The sequence below is a fragment of the Phyllostomus hastatus genome, unplaced genomic scaffold (genome assembly GCF_019186645.2).
Source record: "Phyllostomus hastatus isolate PE091 unplaced genomic scaffold, TTU_PhHast_1.1 phas_contig_137, whole genome shotgun sequence".
Taxonomy (NCBI): domain Eukaryota; kingdom Metazoa; phylum Chordata; class Mammalia; order Chiroptera; family Phyllostomidae; genus Phyllostomus; species Phyllostomus hastatus.
In genome coordinates this window covers 14,752,541-14,766,544 of record NW_025333583.1, presented here as the reverse complement: position 1 = coordinate 14,766,544, position 14,004 = coordinate 14,752,541, and the positions used below count along the sequence as shown (strand labels likewise).

The 14,004-nt window shown below is 36.7% G+C and overlaps 1 protein-coding gene across 1 annotated transcript in view; it reads left to right on the top strand.

Annotated features, from left to right (window-relative positions):
* CPS1 (carbamoyl-phosphate synthase 1) overlaps positions 1–14,004 on the top strand; it is a 115,383-nt gene that overhangs the window by 46,017 nt on the left and 55,362 nt on the right. Inside the window, exons 17-21 of the mRNA XM_045852873.1 lie at positions 1,774–1,918; positions 3,414–3,624; positions 5,156–5,354; positions 8,813–8,989; positions 12,292–12,410. Of these exons, the coding sequence (XP_045708829.1) occupies positions 1,774–1,918; positions 3,414–3,624; positions 5,156–5,354; positions 8,813–8,989; positions 12,292–12,410 (851 nt within the window). The remainder of the gene's footprint in view (positions 1–1,773; positions 1,919–3,413; positions 3,625–5,155; positions 5,355–8,812; positions 8,990–12,291; positions 12,411–14,004) is intronic.

Genomic DNA, 14,004 nt, shown 5'->3' with positions numbered 1-14,004 from the left:
TGTTTTAAAATATTTTTAAAAAGATTTTATTTTTATTTTTAGAGAGGGGAAGGGAAGGAGAAAGAGAGGGAGAGAAACATCAATGTACATTTGCTTCTCTTGGGCCCCCATTGGGGACCTGGCCCTCAACCCAGGCATGTGCCCTGGTCTAGGAATCTAATCAGCAACACTTTTGTTCACAGGCTGGCACTCAATCCACTGAGCCACACCAGCCAGGGCTACCAATATTTTTAATATTATCAACTTTAAAAATGCCAATAGTGAAAATTTGTATTTATTCTCTATAAAAATGTATACTTTTTTATAGTATAGAAATATCCCGAATACTGAATTCTCTAAAAATATTTACTAATGAAGAAGATTTTGGAACAGGATAATTTTTAATTATTTATATTTCTCTGAAATAATCAATAGGCCATTGAATGGTTTTCTTTGTTGAAAACCTAGCTTTTCTCTTGATAATGATTACTTGTAACATTGTATCTTAAACCACCCCTATTCTCTTGAGGTTATATTTAGCACGATAATAAACTTCATTAGTTCATGTAAGTCAATGTTTTGTATGAAATCCGAGATGAAAAGGAAAAAGGAAAGAAGCTAAGACAACAGGTGAAGATGGCATCACTTGTCCTGTGCCCAAATATTCAGCCTACTCCATTAGAACGCAAAAAGCTTTCCCAAATTTATACCCTTTGTTTCGCAGATTTCTTCTTTTAGCAAGCAATTCTAACAAAAAAAATAATAATTATTAAATTGTTAACACTGGCTACAGAGTTTCCTAACCACTTTGGAAACCTCTTCACGCGCAGCTGTGTGGACTAATGGTTTCCATTTTCAGTTGCGCATACTGGAGCCTGTGGTGTTGACCGAGGTTAAAAAAACAGTGTTGAGATACGTCAGGGAAAAACTTACATTGAGTTCTTTCATTTTACTGCCTACTAGTAACTTGAAAAAATTTACTTTTCCCAGTTGCTTTCTCTTCTTTTCACTGCCATCACAAATCAACTCCATTAAGGGACAAAGGACATTTTTGTCTTGCATTTTCAGGCACTACATGTCCTAAGGTCAAAGACTTCCACTTTCATATTTTGAGTTCAGTTCTACCTACTGGTGGGTACTCAGTAAATGTGAAGTGATGATTATACTAATTCATATCTGTTTAATCAGGCATGTGTGATGTATGACTCAGAGTACTTAAGCACTTAGACAGTGATTAACTATAATAATAGTTGCATATGATTCTTCTAATTCCCAAGTTTCGTGTGCCATCTTGGCCAACTATTTACAACCATCATCATCTCCTTTCTTCTGCTCATCAGCATCAACTGACTTTTATTGTGTATGTCACTGTGCGAAGCACCCTCAGCTATTTTAGAGAAAGCCGGAGTCTTTAGACTTATTTTTCTATATTTATTCACACTTCTCGCATTTTCTGGTCTCACAGAAGCCTCGCTGCTGAAATAATTTCATTTCCCTCTGCCTGATTGCTCAATTATTTTCTCTTTTCCTAAATTAGTTTGATTTAATGTCATATCAGCACTTTGAATGGCAAGCCTCAATAATGTAAATCAAGCACATTCACTGCAGGATGCTATTCCTAGCACCTCACTGATTTTCTGACACAGTGTGCCTTCTGGGGAGTAGAGCAGGATGGAGATGAGGTTTGAGACTTCAGGGCTGACCAGGATTGAGGCTAGGGCAGTTTGCCAAATATTCATGTTTAAAAGCAATGCTTTTTCTAACTCTTTGGTATCTTTTGTTACTGATTTTCAGGCCTTTGCTATGACCAACCAGATCCTGGTGGAGAGGTCGGTAACAGGTTGGAAAGAAATAGAATATGAAGTGGTCCGAGATTCTGATGACAATTGTGTCACTGTGTGTAACATGGAAAACGTCGATGCCATGGGCGTTCATACAGGTAGGCACAGAAGGTTCGAGAAGGATAGGAATGCCTTCCGCCCATGTCTCTGCTGGCCCATAGCTATTACCATTCTTATCTTACAGTCTAGTGTAAACTTTTAATTTTTTATTTATCTTTAACAGGATTTAGTGATAAACTTTTATATATACATATATATGTATATATAACATTCACAGTATTGAAAATACTCTCACATTTAATCTCACCTTCAGAGAAATCCTACAAAGTAGGGCAAGAATTATTATTCTGATTTCATTTGAGGAAGGTGTCTAGTATAAGCAATATAGTGGAGATGAAATTTATAAGACGTTGTGTTGAGAAGTAAGGGAGGAGGTTAAGCAGACTCAAACAGACGGGTGTTGTCACCAAGTGAATGAGAAAATAGCCACGAGCAATAGAAATAGGTTCTTGAGGAAGGGAAATTAGTCAGACTGGAGAGCACAGATGATGACTTTGAATTTAAAAGTAAATTTAAGATACAGGTGAAACTCTCAAGAAAAGGGTTAAAAATATGGAATTAGAATTCAACAACAGGACCAAAATAAAGAAGTTGTTACAATGTTATTGAAAGTCATTGGTATAAAGGTATAATAGAAGCTGGAAGCATTTACCAAGTATTCAAAGACAGAGGCATAGAATGAAAGAGAATAGGGTCAAAAACTTAACCTTGGGAAACATTTAGATTTTACAGAGCAGGAGAAAGAGGAAGAATTAGTGCTGAATAAAAAGAAGAGGGTGATGGGAAGAAAAGCAGGGGAGAACAGCACCAAGTAAGCCAGTGTAACAAAATACTTCATAAAAGAGCTTTGGTTTTGGCTGTATTCAATGCATGAAAGGTCAAGAATGAGGTTTTGAAACAGCTTTTGGATATTCCAGAGGACAGTTTCAACACAAAATTAGTTATGTGAGCCATGTTGAGTGTTTTGTGGCAATTAATGCTAAACAGAATTGGTAAACTTTCAAGAAGTTTGTCGTGTAAAGAATGAGAGATGGTTCTTGTGGTTATGTAGCAGCGCTGGGGGAGGGGCTTCTTGAGCTTGTGGAGATCTGAGCATGTTTGCAGGCAGCAGGTGACTAAGGACTGAGAGGTTAAAGACACAAGTGACAGTGAAGAGGAGTGAGAAAATGGGAAGGGATGAGATACAGGACAGATGATCTCATCTCAGCCAGTATGGGCTGAAGAAGAGATGATATTTTATGGAAGGAAGAACTTGAGAGAGGGGTGATTTGAGATGAAGAGAAGAGAAATTGAAGGAGTTAATGTTTATGTTTAAGATGACTAAAGCTTTGACAGCTAGATGAGCTTGGAAAAGGTTAGAAGGGTGTCTGGAAATGTGTCAGAATAAGGCAGATAAAACAAGAATCAGAGGAAATAATACCAGATGCACTTTATATGTATCACCATAAAATAATGCTTTTCCCATCGACCCCTTGGACTGTCCTGTGTCTTGTATCCTGCAAATAAATTAATGAGTGCTGCTTGGATGTACAGGTGATTCAGTTGTTGTGGCCCCTGCCCAGACACTCTCCAATGCGGAGTTTCAGATGTTGAGACGTACTTCAATCAATGTCGTTCGCCATTTGGGCATTGTGGGTGAATGCAACATTCAGTTTGCCCTTCATCCTACCTCAATGGAATACTGCATCATTGAAGTGAATGCCAGACTGTCCCGAAGCTCTGCCCTGGCCTCAAAGGCCACTGGGTAAGACGAGGATGCTTGACCATGGGTTTGTGGATTCTTCACAGAGAGAACTGGAAAACTGACAGCTAGTGAAGACTGTGCTACATTTACAAACTCTAGTCCCCATTTCCGTATGCTGGCTCCAGCTCATTTAGCACCCTAAGGACATGGTTATTAATGAGCTCGCTGCCAGATTGTGGCAAATAGTATTGCTAGCTGGCTTTGTTTGCTGGCTAATCATAAACTAATCAAAATCTGGGTGGTCAACACAGGCTAAGAAAAATCTGCTTCTTAATTACACTTTGCAGATGTTGTAAAAAAGCACAAATCAATCCTTAATTTTAGTTCTCAATTGGCTTTTTCAGGTGTAGCAAATAGTAGACAAATAACATAGTTCATTTGACTCCAACACTCAATATACATTATTTTTGTTTAGCAAACTCCACAAGAACAAACAATATAGGGTTTTTCTATAGGTAAATGCTGCCACCAAATAAAATAAATTTGCTATCCATTTAACAACTGTTGGCAAACATAGTTGGAGGGAAGATTAATTGATACCTTTTTCCCTATTAGTATATTTAACATCTGGCATTTAAATGATATGGCATTTAAATGAACAAAACGTTTACCGCTAAAGATTTTTTTATGTAGCTGCACAGTGTTGTATGTATGGGCTGGCGGAAGGCAGCCCGTACTGGCATGTTGCCCTAGGTGAGAGCCAGGAAACCCAAGTTCTCCTCCTGGTTCTTCTACTCACTGTGAGACTTTGGCGGTATCACTTAGTGTCTCTGTCAGTCTCCTCACCTGCTAGATGGGGGAGTTACATTAAAGGACTCGTATGTGATCCTATAGGTCTATGAATTATTTTCTCAAACACTATTACCAAAACTGACATTCCAGGGGAGGATCGTCCAGTTTTCAGAGTGACAGGTTTCTAGGAAACCCAAAATTCAAAGCTAATGTAGAGATAGAGCAAGGACCCAAACTTGCAATGCTTACATTTTCTGACTATTATATACCCCACGGTCTCAGCTAACTCCACTGTCTTCCCAGGCATGCATATATTTTGGAGGTTTTACAACTGAGTACTTTATTTATCAAAGAAGCTACTGATTTTGGATTGCAGAAATGAAGGTTGAGAGCCGTAGCACTGGGTGTCAGACACAGAAAATGAATTCTTTTAGATCTGTGCCTCTATACTTGATCATGATTCACATTATTTTAGATGTGGTCATTGGATATTTCTACTCAGAATGGAGAATTATGTGTGTTTTATATCCTGTTGTGGAATAATACCAGAATTTCTTTTTTAAAAAAATTTTTAAAATTTTATTTATTTATTTTTAGAGAGGGAAGGGAGGGAGAGAGAGAGAGAGAGAAACATCAATGTGCAGTTGCTGGGGGTCATGGCCTGCAACCCGGGCATGTATCCTGACTGGGAATTGAACCTGCGACACTCAGAATTTCTAAGAAAGACCAATTTATGTTTTGGGCTGCTTTTAATACTTATTGTGGAAAGAAAAAAGTAAATTTGTCTCTTCCTTTATAGCTACCCATTGGCATTCATTGCTGCAAAGATTGCCCTAGGAATCCCACTTCCAGAAATCAAGAATGTTGTATCAGGCAAGACTTCAGCCTGCTTTGAACCTAGCCTGGATTACATGGTTACTAAGATTCCTCGCTGGGATCTTGATCGTTTCCATGGAACATCTAGCAGGATTGGTAGCTCTATGAAGAGTGTAGGAGAGGTGAGTCCTTGGTTAATTTCTTTATTTCATCCTGTTCTCAATTATTTCTAATTTTTAATATTGTTGAAAGCCTTAAGGTTGCCTTGATACTTACTATGTTATTAGTTGAAGGTATATAGGAATTTCATTTCATGTCTAGTGTTTCACTATCTTCCTATTAGACTGTTAACATAAGACATTGTTTACATGCCCATTTAATGGATTCTAAGAACATCCGAGCATTCTAGTATTCTAAGAGCATTCAAAAGGAGAAGCCATATATGTAGGTATATAATATATACAAATATATAAAAACACATGCCTATATTTACATAACTGAATTTTAATATATTTTATAACCTAATCAAGGAAGTAATACTATATAAAATATAGCATGATGTACCAAAAAGACCACTGAACTGTGGATAAGAATTCAACTTCAGTCCATGTAAATTGTGGTTATAGTCTCTGTGCACCTCCCATTCCACATCACGTCTACAAAAGAAAGCAGCTGGACTGGAAAATCTCTCATGGCCCTTCTAGTTCTAAAATTCTAAATTGTGAAGAGCACAGTGGAATATTAAGGCCCCTTTTATTATACTGAAGTCTTGCAAGCTTTCAGCACCTTGCGATTTTACATAATGTTCTATTTTAAATTTTAAATTAAAGTTAGTTTTTGATTATTCCATCTTCAAATAAGCAGTGCTCCATGTGCAGGAGAAAACAAAGGAATTCAGATCCCTACGTCGGAGATTCACCCTCTTGCCACTCTCACCAAGAGCTTTATTTCTTTTTGCATCCAGGAGGGTTGGCAGAGTAGAGAGAATATTAGCCTTACAACAAGGTGAACTTGGGGTTTACTCTTGGTGTTGCCTCTTACTCGCTCGAGCCACTCATGAAGAACACTGGATCCTCAGCCTCTCCCTCTGAAAAGTGGAGATGATAATATTACTGTGTGGGGCTCTTATAAGGTTTAGGACTAATACATATAAATGTTTAGCAATAACTTTAAAGGTAGATTCATACCACACTTCTAATAAATGTACTGCATCAGTATTATTGTCATTGTTCATGGGTAGAATTTTTGAATACCTGCAGTATGTACAAATCTCAAAATATATCTCTATCTATCTGCCTGTTTTACTTTATCTTGTCTCTCTCATTGAAAAGGTCAATGTAGGACCTCTTAGTCTATGTTTAGGTATCTCAGCCAGTTAGATTACAGAGCAAAAAAACTACATGTGACCTGCTATTCTTATTGGCTTTCATTTTTGCCATGACACAGATTATAGCCCTAAACTCAGATGAATCATTTTAGAAATGCATGCCACTGGTCACAGGAAAGAACGTTTAAATTCATCAGCAGTGCAGGGGAAAAGGGAAAAAAAGCCCAACATTTTACTAATCAATCATATTTACATGTGAAAGGCAGAACTATTACTGTTTTGGTTTCCTTAGTTTCCTAGATATTAATGGAAGGTTTTAAAGTAATAACTGACAAGGAACAATTTGACCTTCTAAATGAAAATATCTTCTTGGCTGTAAAAGAAAAGTAGTACTTTTTCTTCTTTCATCGTTGTTTTAAATCTTATTTTTTCTATTATGCTTCAAGGTACACTGTAGAATTAGAACTCAAATGTCATGAAAAGTTTCATTGGTAGTGTTTTTGCCAAAAAAACCCCAAAACCCTGTTAGTTAGGTTACATTTTGTGTGCAGTGTCCCTTTTCATAATGTTTACAGTATAATTTATAGGAGAGAGAATGTGAGATAATTTTGTAATGGCTTCATTTGGAGTTTATCACCCGAGGGATTTTTTGCTGTCAGTTAACTTTAACGTTTAGTTCATTTAGTTCAACTCAGGTGAGCAAACATTTCCTGAATTGTTACTGCATGCAGGTAGTAGGAGGATAAAACAGTGAGTAAGATGGTAATTGTGACACATTATTTATGGTTGCTAACTTCAGAATATGTAAAATGAATCAGAAATAACATGAATTAAACTGTGTAAATGTTAAAATACAGTATGCATATACAGGTGCTATAAGAAGGTAATAGAATATGGTAAGGGAAGGCCAATATTCCACTGGAAAAATGGTGACATTTTCACTTAAATAATGTCAACTTTTATAATACAAAGTATTAAAGAGCACAAATTTTGAGTAAATACTGTTATATATTCCTGTATTAATATATAGGAAAGTTTGCTTCCTTTTATTGCATTTATTCCATATACCATTATGTATAGTATACTTAAATAATAATAAAAATTATGGTGAGTAGAGAACTAGTTACTTTATAGGGATAACTTTTAAATATGTAATATTTACAAATCTTATTAAATATTTCAAACATATTTCCTTAATTTGATATACCATAAAACATCTTACATCTGGCAGTCTCTCCCATGCCTAGGCGAGCAAACCTATGAACATTATGGTCTAACTCTTCAAATACCACTATGTCTTGCAAACTGCATATCTGAATTAGAGTAAGATTTTATTTATTCTTGCTCTTAAGAATCCTCCCTTATTTCTAATTAAATTTGGAGCAGTGAGGCAAGGTTATCTGTTTGGCTATTGTGATCTTGGTATTTGTATGTCGTTACACAACTGATATGAAGATTTACTAAAATGACATTCATGGGAATTCGGGCCTATTTGAGGAACCATGGAAGTTTACTGATGGCAGCATTATGACTGTTATTATTTTAAATTGGCAACCTAAAATGCATAGCAATCTATTATTCTGTGGAAAGATTCAAAGACAGTGTTTATCCACTGAAAATAACTGAGTAGACTTCAAAGTCAATCTAAGTTTAGTTCTGACTTGTAACTTGTCCAAACTAAATCACCACATGGTCTTCCTAATTGATTAATGTACAATGAGCTAGAAAGATCATGGGAAGACACATTGAATTTGTCATGGAGAATTTAGTCTCCACCTACTCTCAAAATCTAAATTTATCAGTATTTGTTATGATTCTCAAGGTTCTATTAATATTAATGCTTTGCTATAAAGAAAGCCGGCCTGTCTTGGGTACTGACTGATACCTGTTTATAAATAGGTCTTTTTTGCATGTTAATATGGGCCTGATTTCTCTTCATTTGCTTTCTATTCTAAAACACATCTGCACAAAAGCAAGATCTTATTAGGAAAGGGTTTATGTTGCTCCAGCCACAGATATGTTATTGTAAATGCTATGGTCTGGAGGAGGTGTAGGTGATTTCCTCATCAGTCCCAGCAAAGACAGTTAAATTCTGTAAGAGGTAAATGACTGGCTTAGTGTTGAAGACTTTATATCAAACCCTCAGCAAAAAGGAGAGAAGAAGAAAAATAACACCTACATTTGAGTAATGTTCTTCTGATGTATGTTTTACTCTTAGGTCTTTTCTGGAAAGCATTCTCTTTCTAGTTCTGTTATGGATTAGAAACACATAAGCCCCTTCTTTAAATATGATCTATCAAATGTGTATCACAGGTCATGGCCATTGGCCGTACCTTTGAGGAGAGTTTCCAGAAGGCTTTACGGATGTGCCACCCCTCCATCAATGGCTTCACTTCCCAACTCCCTATGAACAAAGACTGGCCATCAAACCTAGACCTCAGAAGAGAGCTGTCTGACCCCTCCAGCACCCGCATCTACGCCATTGCCAAGGTAATACGTGACAAAGGGCCCAGAGCCACTCTTTTGTTCAGAATGTAGATAGCCTGAACATTGAAGTAAAACTGAATCACAAAGTGATCTTGAATTCAGGGATTTGGGGAACATTTTTAATGATCTTAGTAGCATTAGATTGGGGATATTTATGGATTTTAACAGATTATTCTATAGTAATTAATGAAAAATTACCCTTTTTTATTAGACTTTAAGTCTAGGTTTAAGGATGCATTATAGTTTTAAGGGATGATCACAGAGAAAAAATGTTCCTTCCTTTTAGTGTATGTAGTATCAATACTCTTAAGTAGATTTGATAGTACTGACTTGTCATTTCCTATCACTCTCACTACTTGCTTCTTGGAAATATGTAAAACTATATTTTAGAAAAGAAAGTGTATAAATAGTATCATTTAGTACAGGTTACCTAAGACTCTAGAATACTCTTTATCTACTTCTTTTTCTGTGTTTAAACTACAACAAGAGCCTATAAAGAACTTCCATAATTGTAGGCTTTTTTCTATGTAATTATTTTATTGGTCTTACTTTTAGAACAAAAAGAGCCACACATTTCTCACTTCCACTCCCTCGTTCCCTTTTATGCAAATTAAGTGCCATATTAATCTCCTTTCATGTTTACTAGGCTTAGAGTTTTGAAGTTTCCGCTTATCTGATCTTATAAAAGGTGACTTGGGCAGCTGGGGTCTGTCTGGTCAGAAATCTCTGCGTGGTTTTCTGACATTTAAGGCAGCTTAGGCATTAATCTTCCAACAGTGTCCAATGACGCTGGGGCTGCAAAGCCCTGCTGACCGTCTCCTGTGTGCATGTGTACATGCAGGATGAGTTGAGGAAAGCAGAAATTTTGTCTTTACAAGAGCTATCTCCCTCTGTAATTTGTTGTTGTTGCAACGTCAAAATGCGATTAGTGATTCGGAACTCACTATGACTTTTCTGTCTGTATATTGACAATCCTGCAAAGAGGGAGGGAATGTTTCCTTTATTGCATGTACTATATATTCTTCTCATCTTTATAGTTCTTACATGCAGAATATTTAGTTCCCATTGAAATCTGGGAGATAGTAGTATCTTTTGATGAACACTCCTCAATGTTGAATTTCAAGGTAATAGAGAATTAACATTTTTCCCAGGTGGTGGGGGTGATAGTAATAATGAGAGGCTAATTCAGAAAGCCATCTCACCTTCTTTATTGTTTTCATTTCATTCTTTTTTTTTTAAAAAAGCAGTCTACTATGTTCATATGTGTACTTATATATCTAGATACATATAATTTTTTTCAGATAGAGAGCAGTAGTGGATTTTTTCTTAAGTCTAGTTATCATGCTTCTGCCAATTTAAAGTAGATGAAAAAAGGAAATACTTCCAAGTTCCCAGCCAGGCAGTCAAACTCAAGCAAACCTCTGATTCTTTTCTAACAGACTTATAAAAGATGAAAATTCAGGGGAAATGTGCAGAGATTCTTTCTTACACAGAGTGCCCTGTGTTTGAGCAAGAAGTGCAGGGTCTGAGGTGTAAGTTATTGTCTGCCAGAGTGCCGGGAGAAGGAACTGATTTCTGTTTGTTAGAGGTCATCATTACTGTTCATTTCCACAGCAACTGAGAACTTGGTGATTTTGACAAAGAGTCTAAGAACTGTGGAGAGCTGAAGGGGAAAAAGAATGAAGGGAGCGTGTAAATCTTCGTTCGCTTTCATGATTCTTAGAGAAGGCCAGCTTGCTCTGAGGTCTGACTTTGGCAGCAGTCTTATTTCAGGATGACTGGATCATCACCTCTTTTGATTTGGGGAGAACACAGGGCATTGTTTTTGATTTGGGGAACATTAGAGTCACCTCAAACTTGCTTGGGGTCATTATGAACTTCGTTATAGCCGTGCGAATGGCAAAGCTGCAGTGCTTGAAGATGAAGCCCCAGGACGGGCGGGATCTGGCTTTCCCTTCAAGACTGCAGATGTGACAATGTTTGTCCTTCCTCACAGTGACAAGACTGCAGGATTTTAGGTCCCTGAATCAATCGCACAGTGATCACTGTTGTGTGATTGTGTGCGAACTTCCTCCGGTCTGTCAAAAACATGCTATCTTCAGGTTCTATCCCCCTCCCAGTGTTGATAGCCAACAGCTAATTGTGCTTTAATCACTTGGAAAATAGGACAGAATATTAAGTCCTTGGGAATCTGGCTGTAATTACAGGGAGAATTATACTTATGAAATGAACATGCCTTTGAGTATTCCCATTAGATGTCATCTATTCCAGTCAATAGAATTATAAACTATGCTGTCTCTCAACACTTGTATTTATGGTCTCACTGATATCAGAAATAAGCACAAATTTTAAGAAAATTAAGCCCCCTAGGTTGAAATATAACAACAGAGTTGCTAGTTACACACACACACACACACACACACACACACACACACACACACATTAATGGGATCTAGAAATATAATGTGCCATTTTATAATATGTTGTTTTGAAATATTATCTGATTATTTCTATATAAAAGTAGACATCTTTTGAATATGAAAGTTTTGGTTTTGAGAGTTGCCTTTATACATTTGGCTTTTCTCCTTAGCCTAATGACCCATAGTTGTAATTTTACTCTTGAGAAATTGTCAAACTAACTGCAGAAAAAGGCTGAGTTGCCTATCAGAACTGAAGTTATTACTACTCTGTTTTGGCATATATTAGGATTGTGTGAAATGCCTGCTTTAGTGCAAAAGTCAAAGTAACTGATTCAAAATAATTTTTGAAGTCTTCTGTGAGGGTATATCCTATAGAAATAACACCAAGCCAAATTAGACCTATGAATTCTCACTGACTACTTTGCATGCATGTGGAATGAAGTGATAAAAATATGTGGTTTGCTAAAGGATAATTATCCAAATGCAAGTCAAATGATTCTAGATTTTCTTACCAATTTGGCTTAACTGTAGTTTCAAGAGATTCCATTTAATTTCAAAGACATGTCCCAATTTTAGGATACAGTTGGTAACATAGTCATATTAAGAGCAGGAGGCTGAGCCTATTAGGGAGGTTTTTCGAAACACACACCACTCTGATGAACTCAGAGCATCTCCTTTGTATGTCGCTATGGAAAGAGGTGGCAGTATTTGTAGGTTTTTTGGGAGCAACATCAATGATATGATATCAGTTTCATGTTTCATGTCTCAGTCTATAGCCTCAGGCTCTCTGAACAACAAGGGGCAGGATGGCTGCTCCATGTTTTCAACCAAATAAGACATTTATAACATGTTTGCCGAAAAATATATCTCTTCTCCTTTTGGCAGGCTTTGGAAGACAACATGTCCCTTGATGAGGTTGCGAAGCTCACATCCATCGACAAGTGGTTTTTGTATAAAATGCGTGACATTCTAAACATGGAAAAGACACTAAAGGGGCTCAATAGGTAAGGCAGCATGGCTCTGGGTGGCTCCAGATACCTCCTGTGCAACTTTTGGATAGTCTCTTCTCACCCTTAAGCATTTGGCCAGAATTATGCTTCAATAATGTAAAGAGTGCTAAGGTTGGAAAACAGTAGCCTTACTCAGAAGATATGGTGGTTTTTTAGATGTTTACCTACTGGAAGGTATGTATTCATATTGGGCTATCTTCTACCCCGTCCTTGCCATCGAACATGATGATGCTCTTATTAGGTCTTCTGGATGTATGAGAATCAATGTACCTTTATGATAGCATGTGCTATTTAAGTACTAAATGATACCTAGGGTTAAATTTGAATAATCAAAAGAGTAACATTCCTGTTTCCTATACATTTTCTGAATTCTAAAAACTATTTTTCTCTTTTAATATCAAACAACACATTGCTGTATATTGAAAAGCAAATGTATTTGTCTTGCATTTTACTGGTATTTTTAACATTGGGATTTCTAGTTCAGCCTAAGCCACATTCATGTCTCTGTTAACAGACTCTTTACCTCTTACTGATTTACATTTTCACCTCCTTCATGGCCACTTATTTCTAAAATTTCATGTTCTGAATATTCCAATTATGTCAGTGCTTTAAAATCTACTTTTTATTTTTTGTGGAAAGACCATTTGTTGGGGCACCTCAGGTTTACAAAATCACAGATAAGTCTTAAAAATGTATTTTGGATAAGAGGAGTACTTATTACCAATTTAAGGAACACAGTATATTGTTCTTCAGCGTCTCCCCCTTAACAGAGATCTGAAATACTATTGGAAAGAAGCCTCACCTACAAGTGTAAGAATATGTTTAGAGAAGGACTTTTTTTTTGCCTGTGTGTGGAAAATTGTTCTTAAATGATATGGGAAAATATAGAAAAATTAGTCAGTAAAAGTTGTGGTTGAGGACAGTGGAAGAGCTCAAAACCTTGAATTCTCACCGATTTAGCAACTATAACATGTACTGGAGTTGCTGTGTTTACTTAAATAAGATGCATACAAGCTGGGCACTAAAAACACTTGCTATTCTTTTTGAGCAAAATGAAGTTCTTTTTCATCTATTCAACAATTGTCCACAACAAATGCTTGGTTTTGAAAACTAGCAATTCTGATCTTGCTTGTAAGTCATTCTTTCTCTAGTGATCACATAAAATGAACAGTGGGTAGCAAACAAGTTCAGAATGGAGCCCATACATTTGTCTTGGGATTCTGCTGACTTGAGGTCTCCTTTCGTGGTTTATGGGGCCAGCCGAACTTCCATATTGAATTATAGCGTGTTCCACTGGGTTCAGTTTCAGACAACGGATTTCAAATGCCTATGAAACTGCTGCAGTTAAACCACATGAGGGCGCTAGAAACTTACAGTACTCCCATTGTAGCGGTGGAAAAGGCCTGGGGTGAAAAATAGCAGATGTAATTGTGATTTAAATTTCCACTTGATAAACCTCCTGATATTTAGACAAATTCGATGTTTTAATTGAGTAGTTTTTGTTACAACCAGAAGGCAGGTTGAGCTTCTAGCTAACAAAAATAAGCGCAGATTGATAGTGACTAAGGTCCTGGGAAGATTAGAACAA